At 45.5% G+C, this 22,886-nt stretch overlaps 1 protein-coding gene across 7 annotated transcripts in view; it reads left to right on the top strand.

Annotated features, from left to right (window-relative positions):
• Positions 1-22,886, top strand: part of LOC126915827 (transcription factor SOX-6) — a 325,178-nt gene that overhangs the window by 228,252 nt on the left and 74,040 nt on the right. Inside the window, exon 1 of one of the 7 annotated variants that reach the window (XM_050720901.1) lies at positions 17,101-18,029. The exons of the other annotated variants lie outside the window; for them this stretch is intronic. Coding sequence (XP_050576858.1) covers positions 18,013-18,029 — 17 coding nt within the window. The 5' untranslated portion in view covers positions 17,101-18,012. Of the gene's footprint in view, positions 1-17,100; positions 18,030-22,886 lie in introns of those variants that run through there. 7 annotated transcript variants of the gene reach the window in all.

Below are 22,886 nucleotides of genomic sequence, written 5' to 3'. Positions count from 1 at the left end.
ATATTTCGCGGATTATTTATTATACCGCAAACCGCAAATTAAAACGGCAAGAATCTTTTAGGGGGGATTTCTTAATTGTTATGTAAAATTATGGCTATTAACTATATATGTGGCGGATACGTTTATGTCGTACATATCCACGGTACATTATTTCCTTTTTTTCGATACATAATTCGAAATAGGACATCCATTACGTGCATTTCATTCTCATATTCGTGCATAATCTGTATATTTTTTACACCTGCGGATTTATGGATTCAGTTCAGACTTAATTATTCATACGGTAATTATTCAAAATTCATTCTGAATAATTAAATATCGTTTTATGCTAAATAAATCAGTAAATCATCGCACGATCAATCACTTTAGTGCTTAGTAAAACTCAGAATTTTATCACTGTAAACAAGCCAGTCTTACGATCTACACTTTGTAGTAATTTATTAGAATATATAAGACCTTATATCAAACTCGATACTTTATCCTCGCGATATCAAAACTCAATTCTATGACGTCTTATCATTCAATCCATCTGTACCATAAAATAATTCCTCGCTCGAGCTCTCTCTTGTAAAATTTACATACATTCGGATCAAAAACAAGTCCGAACGCTATTATCACTTACCCTATGAAACGTATTCCAACTTTTACGATATTTGCCACGGATCGTTAGCCGATGCACAGAGAATGGTGCGTGCACGAATCGTAGGCGGTATAATTGAGCCTGGCCACTGGAGTCGATCGGTGTACTCGAGCCCTTTCCCGACCGTCCCATTATTCGCCGATCCCGCTAATACGGACCACGTGTTTTGAATAGCAAGGCTAGAAGACGAAGGGGACGCTTGAGAGTCGAGCACGTGCATCGTTCCAACCTTCGACATCCTTTCACCTACTCCTCCTTCTCTTTTCCTGTTTCCTCTGCCACCTACGGCTGGCCATTAGCCTTTCCACGTCAAACAACAGCCTCGTTGTGTCCGCCACGATTTACATATGCACTTGCTCGACGATTTCGTGCATGCTTGTCTCCTTATGTTCTCGTATGGGGACTTTGCGGTGGGTCTTGTTTACGATACTTCTCCAGGTACGCGTACTTCGGGAAACGGTACTTCTGCATCCTGTTGGTGGTCGTTTTGAGGAGATTCTCAGTTGCAAATGAATCGTGCATGAGTAAATATCTGCGATTGAACGGAACTTTATAACTACGCTGATTAATTATACAAAAAAATTTTAACAAAAATTTGCTTTTACACGAGCTTTTGTTACATAATATACTATAGTATATAAAATAAAACAGCTGGTTTCTAAAGAAAATGATTAAAGTGGGAACTCGAATGACTGAGATTCATCTGTCGAAACTTTCCGGTTGACCTTGTCCGCTTGCCAAGAAATATCGAAAGACGATGGAGCAGTGCCGATGGCGGGATATTTAGAAACCGCCCTATCGCGAACAGTCGCTATTAAACGAGGAGCGACGGCCCGCGTCGACTGGCAATTTCGCGTTTGAAAGGAGTTGAAGAACACACCGAGGTCGGGAAGAGGGGGTTGGATCGGAGGAAGCAGAAACGGGGTAACGTTGTAACATTGAACCTGTCGGTCGATTTTACAAGAGGGATTTCACATTCGCCGGCCGAACGGCAGCGCATCCTCGACCTTTATCTACGAAAAGTCGAAGACAGCTATAAAGGGAGGGGAGGAAATCATTCCTATAGAAACGTTAATAATAATAATCATAATAATTCTCTTCTCTTTTCACGATGTCTGTTCGACGCGGCCTTTTCATCGGGCCATGAATGGGTCGAACGAGTTGAGCCACATCCTCTTCCAGCTCCCTTTTTCCAACCTCCGGCCTCGCTATCTCCACCATCATCGCCGTTCGTTGCTCCCCCGCCGCCCCTTCGCCAACCCCCTTCTACGATTCTGACAAGGAACATCTACTGTGAGACTGCGAGACCAATTGTACCCGGTCTCGGTACCACCGATCTAGGAGCTCACGTATGAAAAGAGCCACGAGTTTCTCTATGCTTCTTCTCCTTCTTCCACTTTCTACCCTTCTCTATTTCTCGCTCCCTTTCTACGAGTACCTTCCGCTTTTCTTGGAAATTTCATGCTAGGAGAAATGCACTTTCTCTCGTTCCTTTTTGCCCGAACGCCGCGTCGATCCAATTTTATCGCGATTCCGTCCCGCGCCTTTCAAACGCCGGACTACGAGCCACAACGTTAGCTCGCGCGTGTTTGTTGGTTCTGCGTTACGACTGAAGGTAGGGTGAGGGTTGAAGTCGGGCTTTGCTTAGTAGAAATTGGATGGGAAGATGTGGTAAGATGTTTGGTGTCGTAAGTAGGATTGTTTGACGGGGTATGTAAGAAAATGGAAATGGAACAGAGAATCTGCCGATTAAGGAAACACGACTTGTGTGTGAAATAGTGTCGTAAACGATTTTACCAAAGCAATTCACGATATTATTTGTACAAGCATATTTCCAAGACGATGAATGTAATTAATAACTACTCGCGGAAATTAAGAATTTGTTATTAAACGAAAGTCATTTGAAAACTTATGCAAACACGGTGTATCGCAACTTGAGCGAAGAATGTTTACCGATCTAGATGCATTTACGCGTTAAAAAAAATCTCTTCAAGGAATGCAACCTCCTTAGCTAACAAGTTGACACATAACAACAGCTTAGACTTGTTTCTATCAACGAACACCGTATAACTACAATTATAGTAACGTACCTAAGGAATCTTAGTCACATAAGAAAATACTTGGTCATAAAAAATAACAGATGGTTCATCGAATCCCACGTCCAATGTACGCCGAGGTCATAGGCACCGAGCAAATCCAAATCCGCCACTACCCGACGAGCCAGCGAATCCAAGGAATCAATCGAATAGTAATAACGTCACCGTCGGGGAACGAAATGCGCGGCGTGGCGGTGGGCACGTGGTTTGATTCACGGCTGAGGGAAAAGAGGCTCGAAAGGGTACATAAGAGGCAGCGATGCGAGCCAGATCCGGAGGAGCGGGAAAGGAGAAAGAGAGAAAAGCCGAGAGCCGGGTATAAAAAGACTCTCTTCTCGAATTCGCCCTCCGCCGACGTTCTCCCTCTTCTCCATCACGTAGCCTCGCGCAATACCGCTGTTGGTTTAGTTGCACGCACGGCAACGTGCACGTTTCTCCTATCCGTGGATACTCACGCGAATATCTGTATCGCGGAACAGAAGAGAGCGCGGGATATCGCGGACTATTATACCAGGGAGAAGCGACTCTATGGGCCCTGGAACGCGGCGCATGCCGGTAATCCGATCAAATGGCAAAGTGGATCGGAACAAAACGAGAAGGGAGGAGAGAAAAAAATGGGGAAAAAAGAGAAAAGGAAAAAGACGATGATCTGTATCGCTGGCCCGTCGAATTTCAATATGGGCCGGCATGCCCGAATAACCACCTATCCCGCGCAGAGGTATTCGTACGTGTTATATGAAAGGCGGATCCGGGGAATCCTTTGCGCCGCGAGACGTGAATACGGTCGCGTGCGCGCGCGCGCGCGTTGCCGCGAGCACGAGCCACCGAGCAGACCTGATACACCAGCCATCCTCATCCTCTCCAATTGGTCTGCTCCGTCCTATACCGATCGAGCCACATCGACGCGGATAATTATGCCTCCTGATACACCGTTACTCTTTCCACACGAAACTCGGCTTTCTTTCTGTCAAGCTTCAAGAGGGACTCCTAATTGCGATCGGTAGGACCGCGATTGTTGACGTTATTACTTTCTGTGATGCAAGGGATGGATGAATAGTGAAGCGAGATGTTGTTGGTTGGGATGGATCGGCGTAGTTGCGTATCTGTTATTTTGCCAGCTCGACGGTCCCTTCTTTGATGCGGTTGCGTTTGTTTTGAGATAGATGAAAGATGGATTTTATGAGTATGGTATAGGTTAGTTCTAAATACCCTCTGCTACGCTATTTTTATATTTTCAATTTACCTCTAGCTGTTAATCGGACTTATTAGAAAGGAAAGGAAAGATGTAAATGTGTTTGTTTATTTTTAACATTTTGAAGGAAAATCACGAGTTTGTTAGAAGAAAACTTAGTAACGGTAATTATACAACGTCAAGTATTTTTCTATCCACGGTAGATATCGCTAATTAAATAAATTCCTCGTTAGACAAATGTACACGATAACCACGAAGGCCGCAGATATCCTAAGCGCGCGGGATAACAAATTGGTCGAAGAGGCGAGCAAATGAGAAACAAAATGCGTGGAATAGGGCGAGGTAAGAGAGTATTTTCATTAACGAGGCACGATCGTTCATTCTCTCTCCTTGACACCTCGAAACACTGCCCACTTCCTTCGATACGCGGGGTGAGAGAGTCGATTAGCCTGTCCTGGTGGCAATAAAGATTTCAAAGGATTTATCGGGATGTTAATAAAATCGTTACGGTATCGGTAGGATAATTAATCGCCCCGCGCAGAACCATTAATAACTCGGATTATTTCTTCTCGAACGTTTGTTCCCCCCTTGCCGAGTTTCTTTCCCTCTCTCTCTCCCTCTCCCTCTCTCTCTCTCTCTCTCTCTCTCTCTCTCTCTCTCTCTCTTTCTTTCACTCTTGATTTTTTCTCTCACAACCTATCCATGTCTCGTATTTCCTTTAACGAACACCCGTTTCACCGGATCACCGAACGCTCTCCGTCGTATTTCACCGTAGCGGACACTTCATCGTGATAGAGCGATAGCGCGATCCGTTGCGTAACCTCGACCTCGGTCTGGCACGGGAAAACGGTATCGAAAGGTCAGTAACGCAAAGGCAATTAAGTTTCAAGCCTATTCTCCGTAGCGCGGCGACCGGTGTCGATACTCTCTTTGAAAATTCTCCGGATCTGTACAGTCTTAACCATAGTAGAATCACGAAGAATTTTCTTTCCTTCGAGCAAATGTCAGTTCGTGCACCTGCTATTAATCGTTCGAATGTTAATCGGCCAGCGTGTCCCTAGTCGCCGCTGAATTCCAACGATTTGCGCCGTCATAAACGGTCAGCCACGATTTCTCCCCGGTCGATACACGATCCTGTGTAATGTAATAGTTGTAAATGCGTTCCCCTTGATCGAACTCGATTGCACGGTTCGATATTAATCCGACACAGATGATCGCGTGTCGTTTAAGTCGATTCGGCCGATCGTAAACAAGAATTGCAGCGAACAGAAGCTCCCAGGAGGTGCGAGTGATTGACACGGATCGAGATTGATAGATCGATATCCCTGTGCTCGATTCCTGGCCGCTCCTAGTGTTACATTAACATGAGAAAGCTTTAGGCGATTTTGCATTTGATTCGAAGGAAAAGCGGGTTTGTTCGCCGATAGCGTAATGTCGGCTGAAAGAGGTCTTTCGATTCAGCGAATCGGGGATTGTTTGGAGAAGGTCGTTTCGAGAGTTCCTGAGCGCATTGTCTGGTGGTGACGTGACTTAGTATGGAAAGGAATTGTCAGATTCAATGGAAATGCGAGGAGAACGTGAATATATCTCGTGTTTGTACAACTTAACGCTTGTGTTTAATGATTTACAATGTAGGCGTGAATTAACTTCTATAAATTATAAGATCACTGTATAAAAGGAACGCTAGTTGTGTTTATACACTTTAAAAGCGTGTGTGATAAAATTTATACGTTGAGAACAATCTTAACACATGGGGAATCCCCTGCATATCATTACATTAGCACTTGATACAAAATGGAATTAATTTTTCTCTCACGTTTGTTAGTCAATTTCTTTTATTCAACTAAATCAAACTATCAGGTATTACATTCTAGCTGAAAAATTTATCGAAGCATTCATCAATAATTTGATATCTAGCTTATTATCACCAAGAAAATTATCTTCTGCTTCGAACACCCGATCGTCAATTTCTCAAAATTCCCAAACTTCGCACTCTTCGATATCGCTACGAGAGCATTTATCTCGAGAAATTGTCTCCAATTTCGACGCGACCGCTAAAAGTCCAGGAGACACTTTCACCCACGCAGCGAGGCAAGCAACGACGATGAACCTTCTATTTAGAAACCAATAGCCTGCAGACTCTTCGGGTTCAAAAGATTCGTTGGTCGTTCGGTTGAAAAAAAAAGGGGGAAAAGGAAAAAAGGAAACGATAAAGAGCGTCGACTGAGGCACGATAGAGGAGTGGGCTGTTCGAGGTGGAAAGAAACAGAGAAAGAGGGTGGAACGGGACACGTAGCACCTTCAGAGGAGCGGGAAGATGCGTTTTTGTCGAGGTCGTTAGAGAAGGGCGAGAAGGCTGTTTTCTCCTCTCCTCTCGTCTCTCCTTTCTTTCGTCGAGGCGGCGCATTTAAGAAAGCCCACCCCTCCCTTTCTCGTTCTTTTCGATCTCTCGTCCCTTTCTTCCCTTTCATCGCGGTAGCCGCGACTTGCCTGTGTCCTCGTCGTTAACGCGATCGAGCAACGCGCGAACCAGAGCGAAGGGTGGTACACCAACGCCGGACGAGAAACGTGTTTGTCAATAGCCTGTTAATGCGTTAAGCCATTAATCATTGCGGGCGCTCGCTCCTGTCACCGCGAAACCTTAACCATCCCCCGTAGCTACCATCGGCCTGGGGAGTGAAGTAGCGTCGCCCTTCACCCTCAACCCCGTCCCAACGCCAGCATCGAACACGTCGAGAGCTGGTCGACGTGTTCTTTCTTCGCGCGAACACCCTACTTTACGACCGCGACGAGCCGCGACGCTCTTTCAAAACGTACCAAAACCAGGATTAAACGCCTCGCGGCTTCAAACCATCCGCTACTGGTAATCAATTATTGCCGGCTACTTTTTCGTGGAACTAGTGGATGCTTCAGTGGAGTTGTTGATAGTGGATGTCGAGGGTGGAAGCGATGGTTTTTGTCGAAGATGACAGCTATCTTCAGGAGTGTAGAGTGTAAAAATATCATCTTTCTTGAACTTATTAAATATCCTATTATTTCGAACCATTTACAGGAGACTAAAAAGTGCAATAAAAATTCTCGCGGCTATGTAATCGATCGTTTAATCCATTCTACAGTAGTTATGGAAAAATCAAAAACAGTGGTGGAAAAGCGTACTATAGCATAATAATATCTTGGAAGCACGGGTGCGGAAATTCGCTCTCTGAAATAACCGCGCGATTGCGGGCGGTTTGCGCGCGCGTGTTGCTCGTGGAGATGATGATCGGACCGCATCTATGACGAGAGACAAAGAGCGAAGTACAGAGCCGTGGAGCAGAAGGGACACAGAGGAAAGTGAGGCAGAGGCACGAGAGAATGAGAGAGGATTCCGCCTATTTATAGCGTTCTATTCGTTTCGGGTGGCTTTCGGTGGCTGCAGGGATCTGGCATGATGGAAGGCATTATTATGGTAAACCAACGGACGGCGCTTCGTTTATTATCTTCGAGTTTATTGTGCTTCCGTGGCCGATTAACTCGTCTAGTCTCGAGATCGGAACCGCTCGTGATCTCGCATATACACGACCTGGCTGTGCGCGTTCTCTAGCCTTTTGATGCTGTCCAGCGTCGCGGTGCGATAGGAGCCGTTTGCCGGATGAAGACGAGATTCCGTGAAAATAATAGAAATAAACAAGTAAAGAGAACCACGTCGACTGATTTTTTGGTAGTGGTAGAGTGGCAGAGAAATTAAGATAAAATAGGTTTTAAAGAAATAGGAAAACTTATATAATAGTTGGTTTAATCAGGGGATTTTTTAAAACACACGTAGAAAGTAGGTACGAAATTTAAATAACAGTTTACTAGCAAATGTTTAATAATACGAACCTTTCGTTTTGGAAAATCATTAATTGATTCCTAATAATAATTCCCAAGTGGATATCGATCGTTCTCCCATTCTTCCTATAAAACTTCTGTACAACAGGAAATAGAGTCATCTGAAACATCTTATTTACTCTAGGTCGGAACGGTATAACTAGATCGTACGATAAATCGAACAAGACAGAAACTACAAACGTTTCGATAATAGAAACATCAACTCGAAAAATTTAGGGACGAGAGAAATAGGAAAACAACATAAATCGATATCAGCAATGATACTGTAATTTACAACCTCACTATGTATCGTCGAATTTAAGTACCACACATTTCCTTCCTTCAAAATGCGTGAACTCAACACTCAGATCTGATCGTGGATTACATAGGTTCTTCAATTTGTCCCGGATGCGTGCAACTTTCGCGGATGAACGATACATGATCGCGAAAGGGACGAGAGCACGTTGCCATCCGTTCGACTACAAACTGCTTATTGTTTTTAAACGTCCGCGTCGGCGTAACGGCGCGCGAGGCTGCAAAGAATGACAGAGGATGAGAACGGAGACGATAATAATAGCCGCGTGCGAGAGAACGGCACAGGCATCGGGTTTGCTTTCGCGGCCGCTACTCGCTCGCGCCGTTTTCTCGGCTCGCCTTTATGAAATATCCTCGCCATTCTTTCCAGCCTGACTCACCGGCACCGGGCTTCATTCATGAACGCAGCCGCGCGGAGAACAGTGATCCGTACTGTGCGGCCACGCCGCTTTAATTGCGCGTGTACACGCGGCCACGCGCGCGTGTCAGTAACGGATACACCGTTTTTATCGTGGCAACGAACCGATCTTCTGTCTTTGTATACACTCACGCGTGGCTTCCTCGGAAAATTTTCTAGAACGATCTTTTTAATCTATTTTTTATGCTACCGTACTACGAATGGCATATGAACTGATACTTGTTGGAAAACATGTACAGTCCCGTACATAGGTATTAAGACATTTGCTGGCGTCGTACAGGACGTGACAGCTAACCTAGATTACCGGACAAATAATTAATTGAATTGAATTTTGTACTAATGCAAGATAACGATGCAAGGTACAAAATGACAGTTTGTAAAAACTGTTTGTAAAAATGACGAATCGTAAATCTTGTTGTTGATTTTCGGAAAGTGCAAAGCGATTAAGAAAAGTTTCAATTTTTCGGATAATCGACTTGAAATGGAAAAAAGAAGAAGACGGTTATTCGTTACACGACCATTTCGTAGAGAACAAATTTTCTTCTTTTTACCGTTCAATTTAATAGTCTGAATTTTGAATTTTGTGTTAAAGGACCGCAAATGTACAATTTGGCTACATACTATATTATCGTCATCGAATATTGGATCTCGGTTCACATGAAATATTTATATTTAAACGATGTCTGAATAGATATTGTTTAGATAGCGACACAAAAATTACATAATTAACATCAAAATGTACTACTGTATCCGCTACTATCATTGCCCTCGCTATTAGCCTGATTTAATTAATTATTAGCCTCTTGGATTTCCCTTTGATATCGAGAGTATTGTAAATACTGTTGTAAACCTTCTGAATACAGCATTGAAACAGAGTATCAAATGATTTACAAATATACCTAGAAATTGTAACATATCCGTCATTCATCGTTACGATACGCAATCGATCGAAAGATAAATATAATTATTAATCGAAATATCGATGGGTAAGAAAATCAAATTGTACTAGTTAATTCTGTCGCAATTAGATTTTCTAACTTCTATACGTATTTTCAGATTTGTATTTAATTTGCTCGATAATGATAATGATAATAGTCTCGCCAAAGCGTTAATAAAATTTCGATACGTTTTATATAACATATTCGATATTGAGATAAGAATTTTCCATCGTAAGTGCTCAAATACTTTCGTGTGCCAGCGTACGAATATCAGTTGAGAAAGGTTACATTTCTCACTAACCTTTCTAGTAGTCACTGTCTCCATCCTCATGCAAGCGTATGGCACTATCTGGGATGCACGAGCGTCACGGCCAGATAGATACAAGGTTACAAGAGAGCCGAGACTATCGAGGTATTGCCGCCGCGGATTCCTTCGACATTCCCGGCCACATTCGCACGCTCAACGTCCTTATCGTGATTTCGAATCAGCGCGGGCGAGACGCCATTGTCTGCTGCCACTTTAAACGAAGAACAATTAGACGCGCTCGCGGAATCGAAACCTCGAAGAAGCAGGTTCTTTATGGTCTAAGACTTCGATACCAGTCGTTTGATACAGCTCGAGTGATCGCTCTGTGCTCGAGCATGAGAACGGATGCGGACCGAACAAAGGGTCCAGTCTCCGCTCGATCTGATTTTCTGTAAGCGTTACTCTGTGCCGCTGTTCGCTTCGCGTGTCGCGATTAAACGAGCTATTGAAGAAGGGGAATGCGTGTCGGCGAAACAATGATACGCATCCACTTTACAGGAGACGAGAAAACAGAGGTTCTTTAGTGGTACGTTGCTTGCAGAGTTAGTTTCTGCTTGAACGTTCTCCGGTATCGCCTTTGCCAGCTGAATCGACAAAGAGTTTAAGCAAAGAGAAGCAACTGTATGTCTGTGAATTTGTATTTACAATGCGTTGGATTAAAGTTTCGTGGAAGTATAGAAATAAAGTACACGACAGGAATTCAAGCTTACAAACATGCTGTTCTCTCGATGTAATACAATTACTTTTGCTATGGTTAGTGATTTGGAAAAATTCCTTGGAGAACTCTTATCAAAAATTTCTTATTCTACGTAGAATAGCACGTAGTCCAATTTCCAAATAAATTCTACGCGACAGTTTATGCCAGGCTTATCTCAAACCAACGCCAAAACACATTTTCTGTGGTCGTTTATTAATTTCTGTTCGAACAAATTGCCGAAAGAATGTCGCTCCTAAACCCACACACCTTCACTTCACCTCGATCGATCCACATAATCCACTAACGCGAACAAAAATCCACTGCAAGATAAGAAAGAAAAAACGGCAGGAAACCCGCTCTTACAAGATACGTACATTCATGTAAATACTCTCTCGCCTAATTGCCCGGACGGAACACGCGCGACACCCGTGAACCGCTTCGTTTTACTCCAATTAGTCGGCTCCGCTCCAGATTCCTCGGAGACTGGCCTCGGAGCACCTGGTCAACAGGTATCTTACGAAACTCCTGTCAATCAACCGTTGATCAAATATACACTACTTCATTTGTCGCTGCACCACGCGGATCTCTGGCGCGCTAATCGGTCATCGACCTACGAGAGTCTCTTAAACACCTCAACCAGTCTCCTTTCCGCCGTGGATAGCAACGACAATGCGGGCGGCCGCGGTTCGCCGGTTCCCGTTATTTGCTGCGTCGCGATGCACGCCCACGCGCGCTTCCATGCATATGCACGAGGCGGCGCGTGCACTCGCCTATTATGGCCGCGCGGAATACGCTTCGATTTCGATCGCCATCGGACACCTGTCACGCGTACTCGAGCGATCGCGTGGCTTTCTATTTATACGGGCGCGCATTTACCGATGTGTGAGTTCGGTTGGCGAACGAGTCATCCTTGTAAAAAGTCTTTCAACCTCGCGAAGACAGTGGATGTAGACGCGTGCGCGAGCGCGTAGAGGGTGGAGACAACCACGATGAAACGATAGAGGGCCAAAGAAAAGCGTCCGACAAAGGTTACTATTTATAATCAACGGGACTCGCATCACCGGATGGGCCAGGCGGGGGTGCGCGAAGAAGAACCAGGCAGAAACGGTAGAAGAAGAAGAACACGACGACGAACACGAAGGCGAAGAAGAAGAGGAGCCAAGGTGAAAAAGGAAGATACGGAACGATGCAGAGAGAAGCGGCCGGTCACGCGCAGCAACTGCGATATATTAATAATGGGAGCAACAAAGCGACAAGGAAGAAGCATAAGGGACAGCAGGGGCAAAAGGAAGAGAAAAAGCAGAAGGGGGGCGAACACCGTAGTCGCATCCTCTTCTATTCTCTTTGCTCTCTCGATTCCTGTTCTAAATTCGTCGCAGGCCTCGTTGCAACCGTTTGGCTTAAGGCTAACGGTCCGTTCGCTCTCTTTCTTCCTCGCTTTCTCCCTGTAGCCCTCTTCGTATCTCCGTTACTCCTAAAGATTCCTCTAAACGCGTCTCCTTCTTCGTCTTGGGGATCGCGGGAGTCGGCGACTCTCATTCATGAGAAGAGCAGCGGAGGACGCTAGAGCACCGAGAGAATCCGGCGAAGGGACGCGGCAAAGCGGTGACCGAACAACGAGACAGAGACGCTAGAGCCGCGCGAGGAGGACCCGAGCAAGCGCGAAAGAGAGCGCCGGAAACGGTCGCGAGCCAATGTTCATTCACAAGCGGCCACGACTGCCGGCTGCTCGTCTTCTTGGTCCTCTTCTTCTTCTTCTACCGCTGCCACTGTCGCTTGCCTCTGCGTCCCGTATCGTTCTCCTCCATTTTTTTTCTTCTCCTCTCTTCGTCCAACACCGTCGTTGTCGTGCTCGTCGTCGTCGTTGGTCCCGGTCGCCGTCGTCGTCGTCGTCGTCGTCGTCGTCGTCGTCGACGTCGGGAGCAAAACGTGCCGACGCCGCGTCGTTGTCGTCGTCGTGCATAAATCTCGTCCTCTCTGTCACGTGGCTCGCGTCCCTTCTCGCTTCTACACCCACTACCAGAGGCCGGTAAATCCATGGAAAGGAGGATGCAATACACGTACGATACTCATTGTTCTTGTCTGCTCCCGCACTCGGGAGGCCGGTTACCGGAATAGAATGGTATCCCGTGCGGGTTAATACGGTGCAACGTATAACGATGACCCATCTCCTCCTCCGCGACGAAACGAATCGTCGTACGGGCGAACGTTTCAAATCCTCCGATGCATACGCAGTCTAAACACAAAACAACGAACTCACCGGTTTTTGCTGTTTTTGCACACCGGTTTTGTTTCGATCGCACCGGGGAAATTTAGACCGCGTTTCCGCTCGTCTGATACTCAAGCGACAACTTTGTGTGCCATCTTGTCGCTTTATTGCGACGATAATATCGCCCCGGGGGAATGTCTTTGTCGTTGTAGGAGATGAAGAATAGCTGCTACTGAGAGGATTAAAATGGATTATGAAGGAACGCTTACTTGTTATTCATATGGCTGCTTGGTCGAGCGCGTCTTAATTTTGAAATCCGAAAGTTTGACTGCAATTCACGTTTAAAGTTGCTTTTAATTTAAATAATTGTCACATGACACGATGCTCGTATTCGTATAATATGGTCAAAAATTGCGATAATTTCATGCAATATAGTACTTCAATTACATAGTTCTCATAAAAAATGTCAGAGAACACAAATGTCATGTTTCTTTGACTTTTAATTATAAATTTCATATAACACGATTGTAAAGAACAAAAAATCATTTAATAATCTGTTATTTTGAGAAACTTATTAAAAAACGATTGTTATACTTGGATCTATCCGCGAACGCTGGGTGTCTGACTAGAAACTGTACCTAATCTACTTACGATACAAGTCTACCGTAACTCTCGACTCTTTCATAAATGCAGCGTAGCTTATTTTCAAAACATGAATACGTTCTTGGAAAATACATTATATAATATCCGTTATATCACGAGTAGTAACAAACCAACGTTTTACAGGAAGTAAAAAGAAAATCTTTTTCCAAGCGTATCGCGATGAAACAGTCCAGCGAATATTGAACATAATAAATAAAATAACCAACATAATATATATATAATACATATAATTAACACTTCTTCCTACCGAAGCAACGATGATATAGATTTCCGCACGAAGCGCATTCGCATCGTTCGCCGATCTTAATAAAACTTACAATTAGAAACCTTTCGTGCGTTCGAACCGAAAGACATTCTAAATCGTAAAACGGTTATTGTGGTATTGTTTTCTAATTAAGTTGGTACTGCTACTCGCTAAACGGTGATACTGCTGTTTTGATAATATTCCACAATAAGGAAACAGCCTTGCCGCGATATAAGTGGAACAAACGGTGATTTTTCTTATGTTGCAATGCACCAGGAAACTCATATTTTCCGCAGTAAGCATGTCCACGTGGAACGATTCGCCGAACGGGACCAAATACGTTTCGAGATAGTTCATGATTTTACGGCTCTCGCGTCAGGCGCTCAAACACAATTATAATTTTTAATAGTTAATTAATCAGCGTTCCACGACCGAGTCGATCTCGAAACACGGAGAAACACGTAGTATACGCGGGTAGTCGGCTCCTCTTTCATCAGAAAACGCGTGTATACGCGTCTCGAGTGCGGCGTTCAGCGTTCTGAATCGAAATAACCTTCGCAAAACGATTCGAGGACCGCATTTTGGGGAGAGGCGTGCACGTAGTGGCCCAAAGAAAAAAGCGCATCGCCGCGTTTTGTGGCCGTCGATAAAAAGGCTGCATCCGCGAAGTGGACGAACTTCGTTGCCTCGCGGTACACGTGTACGAGAGAGCGTGTACACGCGTGTAGGATGGCGCGCGCGCTCTTGAGCGTATGCGTGCACGTGTGCGTGTCTGTTCTGTTTAGCTCACCGGTGGGGATGGTAAGGGGCGCAAGTCAAGGGTGCATTGGTGCGGAGGACGAGCAGCAGCCAAGAGAAGAGGGGGAGTGGGTTTTGCGGAGGACATGAAAGGGATGCGCGCCGACGCCATTCTCGTCCATTCCTCTCGCCGCGGTAGGAACAGCGAGGGTGGCACGGGGGGTGCGCGTTACGACCCTCACACAGTGCCAGCGTGAATGTGTACCTGTGCGTGCGCGATGAGGACGAGACAGGATATTCTATCTGACACGGCCACGACGAAGGCAAATGCAACCGAGAGATCGAACGCGACTCGGCTGAAACTGAGCGGCGAGAACGAAGGAACCCTCGCCGGTTCGCTCGCTCTGACGCACGTAGGCTTTGAGTTGGCAGATTCTGTGGCCGCGTTTGAATCGTGGATTTCGCAGGATAGACGCGGGAACATGTAAAGTTTTTTCATTTCTTCTTCTTAGAGTAAGAAAGGATGAACTTGATGATATTGTTGATTGTCGATTTTTAGCGTAATCATAGATTTTCATAATCTTTCTTAATATTTCATTATTGTTTTCAGTATCGTCTTAAGTTGTATTAGAATCCTTTCCGCTTTTCCTACGTAAAGCAAACAAAAATTAAATCTCCACAGACTTCTTAAATAGTTTGAGAATTAAAGCGCTGTATGGTTACAAAACTAGATAGATTACCAATTTTTAATTTGATACGTAAAATTTGTGTTCGATCAATTAAACCATTAAAGGGTGCAAAAATCGTGTTGCAATAAATATGAACGATATCTTTGAATTTCTACAACACGGTCATCCATCTTATCTCTTTAATATCGTTAACAATATCAAAAACCCTCATAGCAAAGCCACATAGCGAGGCTCCAGATTCACAAAATCGAGCAATGGCGCAACCGAACACCTGCAGAGATTTCTACCTGACCGAGCTGCAGGGAACAGCGCCGGGCGGAGGTGGAAGAAACGATCCAGGGATGTGGGCGGACAGCTCGGCGACAACAATAAGCATTGTGATTTGCGCGGGTGTGCCTCGACTCTCATTGGTCGGCTTCCACCACCTCCACGACTCTGTCGTAGGGCCGTCGCCGGCGGCCGGGGGTTGTGCCGCGACCGCCGCCTCCGACCGAAACAATAGACAATGCGCAGCACCGCCGCCGCCGCACCTGATCCGACGGGATTCGAGCGCCAGTTGAAACGCCGGTCGCGAGCCATTTCATTCGCCAACCCGGAAAATCGAAGGGGACTCGATTAATAGTCGTTTCCCAATGTCGAACCAGCTATCTTTATTGGAGGCTGGATTCGCAATGGGGTTGGAAGAGAGAATTCATTGTAATCGAATGTTTCGGAATATGAAAGGTTTAAGGATGCACCTTTGGTTGATTATAGAGAATTACGAGATTTAGCGAGGCAGTAAAAATTCATATTAATTTGTTTTATAATTTATAATTTACGATGTGTACCTACATAAATTTATGAATAAGGACCTAATCCTTCATACGTACAGGATATATCTGAAGTATTTGCTACAAAGCGATAATTCCTGGAGTCGCATTTAGAACCCTATCCTATAAACCACCTGGACTACGTAAGTTACGTTTACCAAGTAGGATAAATAATGTTTGGACCCTGTGCCAGGATCGCAAGTCCCGTTAAAAGGCACGCGTAAATCGCTGGCGTTCACTGTCTTAGCGTGCCACGTGATACGCGTCGTTCTCTCCGCTTACCCTATTCATTCGCCAGGAAAGGGAGGAGCGAGAGCTGCTAGATACAAAGACGACGAGGAAAAAGATAGTCGAGAAGCTAAGAGCTGAGGCAACATCGAACACGGCAGCGCTACAGCGTACGCTGCCCATCCTCGGCGCTACTACTACGCCCAGCTCGGCGTCCGTGGCTCGTGTCCTCGGAAAGGGCTGGCAGGGGGTGGGAGATCTCGTTATACAGACTAGGGAAGGACAACGAACGGGTAGGGGGGGGGGGGTCATACGGGAAAAGGGATATCAGCGGGCGTGCACAGGTGAACGGAGATCCTCGCGAAAACCCGACGACAACGAGCGTCGGCGCAACACGAAGACGACAACGGCAACGACCACTACGACGACGAAGCGTACGTCGACGACAGAGTGGCAGCGCAGAGAAGCCAGAAACGAAGGCGTAGACGAGGACGAGGACGAGGACGCGAACGAGGACGACGCTGACGGGTCGTGGCTGTGCCGCGGTGGTGGTAGTCTGGCAGTGCAGTGTCGGGCAGAGCGCGCGCCTTCGCGTGGGTGTCAGAGGAAGAAGGCGGGACGTACGCCCGAAAAGGGGCGTGGCGGGCAAGAGAACCCGCCGCCGCCACCGCCGCCGCGGCCGCGCGTCGGCCCGTCCGCTGCCGAGCGACAGCGACACGAAACGAACGGCCACCGGTGCGACAGAGAAAGGGAAAACCGCTGAAACGAGAAAGAACTAACGAACGTGCCACGCGACGAACAGAGACGACTTGATTCGCGTCAACTAGCGATCGTAGTAGCGTAGAAGAAGGAAGGGGCAGTAACGGCGGAGTGCGAGCAAGCGCGACGAAGAGGAGGCGAGGCGGGTAACAAAAGCAAAAGGAAGAGGGAGCGAGCGCGGGAGATCGAGAGAAAAGACGAACACAGGGAGAACAGTAGCGGGGAGGCGAGAGTGGCGCAGCGCGGGCGCCGAAGCGGCGCGGAGTGGCGCGGAGTGGCGCGGCGCGCCGCGCCGGCCGCCACCAGGCAGCGCCTCCGAATCTCATCCCGTTCGGTCCTCGGGGGCTTCAGTCAGTCAGCCGACGCTCCGAGACGCGGTGATTATTCCCATTGTATGCCCGCTGCTCGAGGGGGGGTTTCTTCCACCACTGACTCTCGTTTCCTCTCTCGCTCTCTCGCCCTCGCGGCCTACTGCTGCTACCGCTACCGCTACTGCTGTTGGCTGCTGTTCTGCTGCTCACCGTTGTCTACGTCGTCGTCGACGCGTTTCAGAGCAGCGCGTTCTCGCGCGTTGCAGGCATCCGCGATAGTGTCGAAAACCGGGAAACGGAGCGTCGGTGTCGATCGTAAATTCGCTCTCGATCCGCGACCAACAGTCGTTCTTAATCTTCTTACTTGTTCTTCTTCCGCTTCTCCTCGTCTTCTTCCGTTGGACAAGGGAAGATCCGGGCCAAAGACACGCGGATCAACCGGATTTCAACCGTGCGTGCGTATGTGCGCGCGCGCGCGCACCCTCCGGAGCTACATCGATCTTCCTGTCTTCCTGCGAGTGAGAGATAGATCGGCTGTTACGTCGCGACGGAACCTCAGCCGTCTCCAAGAATCATGACGTAAATGCGTGTTTGGGACCAGCCGGCGTTTACGGTCGTCCGAAGACTGGAGTACTCTGCGTACGCAAGAATTCTTACCGGTTATACGTGGCCGACCAGTGAAACGATTATTCTCCGACTTCGCCGCATCGAGTGCTGTTTGACGTCCGATCTGTCGATCCGCGGCACAGCCGACACATGCTCATCTCTGCTGCCTCGGATCGTTGGTTCTCGTTCAAGTGCCGGTTCTGTGCGGGGGTGTAAAGTATACGTATATATTTTGTAATTACGTGACAAGTGCCACGAAGACGTCGAAGGGTAGTCGAAGCTACCAGCGCGCGAGCAGGATGATATGAGCACGCTTGGCAGGTGAGTGAGACGCACGAGCACGTGACCGCGTTGCGAGAACGATACCGGTGTACCGGCGACGGTGTGTATACTCGTTACTTCTGTCACTTCCCTTTCTCACTTTCGATTCCAATTAACAACCGCCTTTTCGAAATTTAGCAGATCGTCATCTACGTATACTCGCTCTCTTTGTCAGCCACTCTTCAGTTTCAAATTAATGCCACATTGCCTACGATCGTTTGGAGCATTATTTACAAATTATTCCAAATGTGTGCGTACTCTCCCTGGAGCACGTCGCTCAGCGTAATCTGTCCAATACTCGAACGATAACGGTAGTGGGGCGCGTGTGTGCGTGGCCAGCGTGTGTTCCTGCCAGACAGCCCGTGTGCACACGCAGGGCCATGTGTTCCCGGCGAAAGAGGAGATCGACAGCGAGAGAGAATTGGGAATACGAAGAAGGGTGGCCGAGAAAGAGAGGGAATCGTGCATCGCATCTGACCCAGTGACCCTCCCTTGACTGTGCCTGTTTCTACCGTTTCCCCTTAATGCCGCTACCCTCTTCTTTGGGTTTCTCCGGCTCCTTCCTGCTCTCTATCGTCGTCGTCGTTGTCGTAGCCTGTGTCCTACGCGACCCTCTCAAAAATCTCGAACGATTTCGTCTTTCCTTCTCGGTCGACCACTTGACGCACTCTACAAATCCTCTGTCTTCGCGTTCAACGTGTCTGAACATCTTGTCAAAAGGGGACAGCGAAAGATCCCTGGGAAATAAAGTCGACTTCTTCTCTGTAACGTGGCCGGCCTTGCTTATCCTGCATCTTAGGAGAAAAACAGAGAGAAAAACGATTCTTTTACATGGGATAAAGACACGAGTGTCATCGATGGGATGATTATCACAGTGGCAGATATTTAAACGTATTCGAGAAGTGGAAAATTTTCACAGCAGATTTTAAGTTTGCTGTTTCTAATCGTCGAGTGTCATCTCGTGGAAAGCTTCGTTTCAATTTTCCATCTTCCGGTTCATGGATAGGCAGGCTGTAATACGCTCGAGATCGAAAGTACGCGGCCTGAAAACGTGCAACGCGCGAGCTTGCCTCGCGTCGACATCAAAGGGTAAAGTCGCTGGTTTGCATAAACAGCTAAACCGGAGCGCGAGGGGACGCCGATGGGAGCAGGATAAATCTTTCATCGTGTCCTTAATTAAAATCGGTGTAATGGTATTTTTATTGTAGAACCACTCGGGCTACCCTTTGCGTTTGATCGAGTTTCATGACAAATTCACCGCCGAATCGAAACTATTTTCCGATGTTTGATGATTTCGGTATCTTCAAACGTCTCAATGCTTTTGATACGTTAACCATGCCCGTGAATAATAATCCATGAAACAAAGTGTTTGTGAATTATTAACGAGGTTCCATAAATACCACGATAATCCACGTAGTAATATTTTTATCGGGCTACCATTAAACTTGTGTGTTGGGTCATGTTTCTGAACAAGTACATACATCCCCAATTCCGAGCGTAACTCTTTTTGTCGTTTGATGATTTTAATATATCGATAATCGTTGTTACGAATAATAAATCGTGAAACAAGATACGCGAATTATTCCCGGGACTCCGTAAATATCATGAAATTTCGCGTAGACAACAGACAGGCGTCTGCACAAGCACGAAACTAACATAGGATGCTACAGCGTCGCGAGGTTAGTTGGGCTGACTATCATCCCAAAATAAAACGCGACTGTCAACGTTGCATTGTGTCTACTGAACAGTTGAACACAATATCCGTGGTTGTGTCAAGTAGAGACAAAATTCCGAGAATCAAGCAACATCTCTCTACTCTATCTATCTACTCCCACAATCTCTACTCTCTCGTGTAGTGATATTAGATTAGAGATGTGGACGAAGTATATCTCGTGCAACGTACACAACGTAAGGAAGCACGAAACAAAAATGTTTCCAGCACCAAGAACATCCGAAACGGAGCTTCGGGGAACGAGTTATTGGACGTGTCTTACGCACCGTAAAATTACTACTGTCGTGCCACTAACTCCTAGCGTTCTTCGTATGCCCCCGTGCAACAATCGCTTTCTTGCGAGAATTCGGCTATTAAAAGGTTTGTTTGGTCTTTGCGAAAGTTGAAAGAGATTAGACGCGATCCGGGATTCATGCGTAATATACATATTGTTTGGATATAAGATTGGAATAGAGGGAGAGAATTATTGTTATTGAGTCTTTGTGTTATTTGATTAGACGTGTAACAGTTGCGCAGTCTACTTATAGAGATGTCGGTTCGCTGATTTAGATATTGAACAGATGCTAGGGTATAGAGGAAGCCGATGAAATTAAGTGGAATTCGAGTTAGGTGTGGGATTTATCGATTGGAAAATTCAGGTGAGACAGTGGTTGACACGTGAAATTTGACAAGTGACAGAAATTGGTTAGCGTTTAGATGAAATCTGAAAATAGCTAGAAGTTAATGCGAATATATCTAATTAACAAGTACAAAATAAATGTTGCTCGTTCTGCGATACTGTGATTAATTAGGAAACTTAAGGATCATAATTATTTTGATCACAATCGCCAAACTTGATACCGGTGTATTTTCGTACATTATGCGATATATTAAATTATATATTTAATACACGAAGTGGTTAAACGATAGAAGTAAAAATAAATAGAATTAGTTATCTTAGCGCGTAAGTGTCTTTCATCCTATGACAGCCTTTATTCAAGAATAATCATTGAACAATTCTAATATTCTAAAAACTTACCTTTGAAAATCACAGAAGAATTTTCAAAATTAAATCTCTTCTTAATTTCTGCTTCAAACTTTCAGTTTTCTTTCACGCGAAATGTTTCTATTCCGCTGTAATTTATCGCGACACTGTACCCCCGCGTTTTACAGTCATCGTCTTTTGGCTCCAATCTGACAGCTTCGACAACCGAAACCGTACAAGACAGAACAAAGACCAAACTACAAGAGTCTCTGAATAATTGAATTTCAGCAAAATCCTGCACTATTCTACGATATTTCGTTTTATCGATCACTCTGAAGCGTCTTAATAATCAATTAGTCAGGTTTCCGAGCAAAGCTCTGTTACCCTCTCCGAGAATAATCCGCGGATTCTAGGTGCGCACTGCCGAGCGTACGCCACGGTTCACGCCAAAAATACCGAATAATCTCGAGAGGAGCGTGATAATTAACAGCGAACGCATGGTGTCGAGGAGCGTTCGTGCAAAACGCCTCGTGCATGCATTGTTGCACGCGCGTTGCATAATTAGGATGTACCGATCGATAGCCAAGCGAAAATGAAGGTGAAAATGAAAAACCCAATCTAACTATACGAATCTCCGCTTTGTCTGTATTTCTCCATTATTCATTGTATTCTACGATATCGACTTTATCGAATCTTGCAATAGGCTCCGTAGATATCGGTTTATTAGTCCCTGACGAATGAAAGCGTCTCTGGTAGACGATCGAAGAGGTCGAAATAAATGATTTCGATCCCTAATTAGGTCAACATCGGTTTCTGTTGCACTAACTCAAAGTCGCTCGAAGGAAGGGTAACAGACGAAGGAGATGGTAACGGAGGAAGCAAAACGGAGTCATGAAAGATCGGTGTCCTTTTCTGCGTGCTCGTCTGGAAAGATTCGCAGAGATACAAAGTGTCTTCAGACACGATACATCATATGTATCTGCTTTCCGATTCTGTCGTTCTTTCTATTCGTTCATCGAGCCGAATGAGAAAAAAATGCAGAGGAAAAAGAAAAAACAGAAGATAAAGGGAGGAGAAGAAGGCGAAAAAGAAACAAAGGCCGGAAGTAAAAAAAAGTGTATGTGGAAAAAACAATATAGGCGCGTTTCTTTACGTAACGCCGCGTTCGCAGTAAGTGCGTTCGTTTCTGCATTTTTCCGCGTCGTTCATCAGAGTAAAAAGGCGGGAAAAAATGCGAATGGAAGAGATCAAATGACTACACAGAGACAGACTTTGTTATCGAAACGTTTCTATATCTCTATCCATATTCATCGACCGCCTTTACATTTGTATGATCTCTCAGCGCGCGCCACGCGTAATAAATCCCCGCGTCGCATGGATTATTAGGCCCGGCAGCCTCTCTCTCTCACTGGACGTATTATACCTCTGATCAATGACCAGAAATAAGATACCTGTGTGCACGTACGCTTTTGCTGGCCACGGTAAATAAAATGATGATAACGATGCTGTAAAAACCGCGGCTCTAATCGGCCGCGTAATGTTGCAATGGCCACGCGTTTTAGTTTGTCGCGCTCGAAACACTTGAATATCAGTTACGAAGATACGTGAAACGTATAAAAGCCATCTCGTTTATTTTTTTAATTATTTTTCGTTTCATTTCAAAATATTGCGTGCAAACGCCTTGATAATGCTTTATAAGAACCATAATCTAATCTCCAACCGCTTACATAATATTAGAATGGCATTATCTTGCGTTCCTCTCAGATACGATTCTTCGAGACGTACACGTAATGTCGAGACTTCCAATAAATTATCGTGCCGTTTAGATTTCCTTTCGAAAACGTGGATCTGAATTTTCTTCGATTATTATTATACTATGGATGTTTATTCATATTCATATTTTCGCGAACGTTTAGCTCATAACTTGTAAAATGTATTTGTTTTATTGTGATAAGGAACTTGTTATTGTTATAAAAGAGAATTTAATAGTATTGATAATCTGTAACAATCGTAAGCGAGTTTTGTGTATCTACATCTGAAATATCGAGCATACGTGATTGGACAATGCTTCGCAGGAAGTACGATTTAATTGACAATTAGTCTCGTGCTGTAATAATATTAATTAGTCTTGCTCTCAAGAATATGCTTATAATTCATTAAC

Source organism: Bombus affinis, chromosome 4 (genome assembly GCF_024516045.1).
Source record: "Bombus affinis isolate iyBomAffi1 chromosome 4, iyBomAffi1.2, whole genome shotgun sequence".
NCBI classification, from domain to species: Eukaryota; Metazoa; Arthropoda; class Insecta; order Hymenoptera; family Apidae; genus Bombus; species Bombus affinis.
Note: the sequence above shows the minus strand (reverse complement) of the source record. Positions and strands in the feature narration are given on the sequence as shown.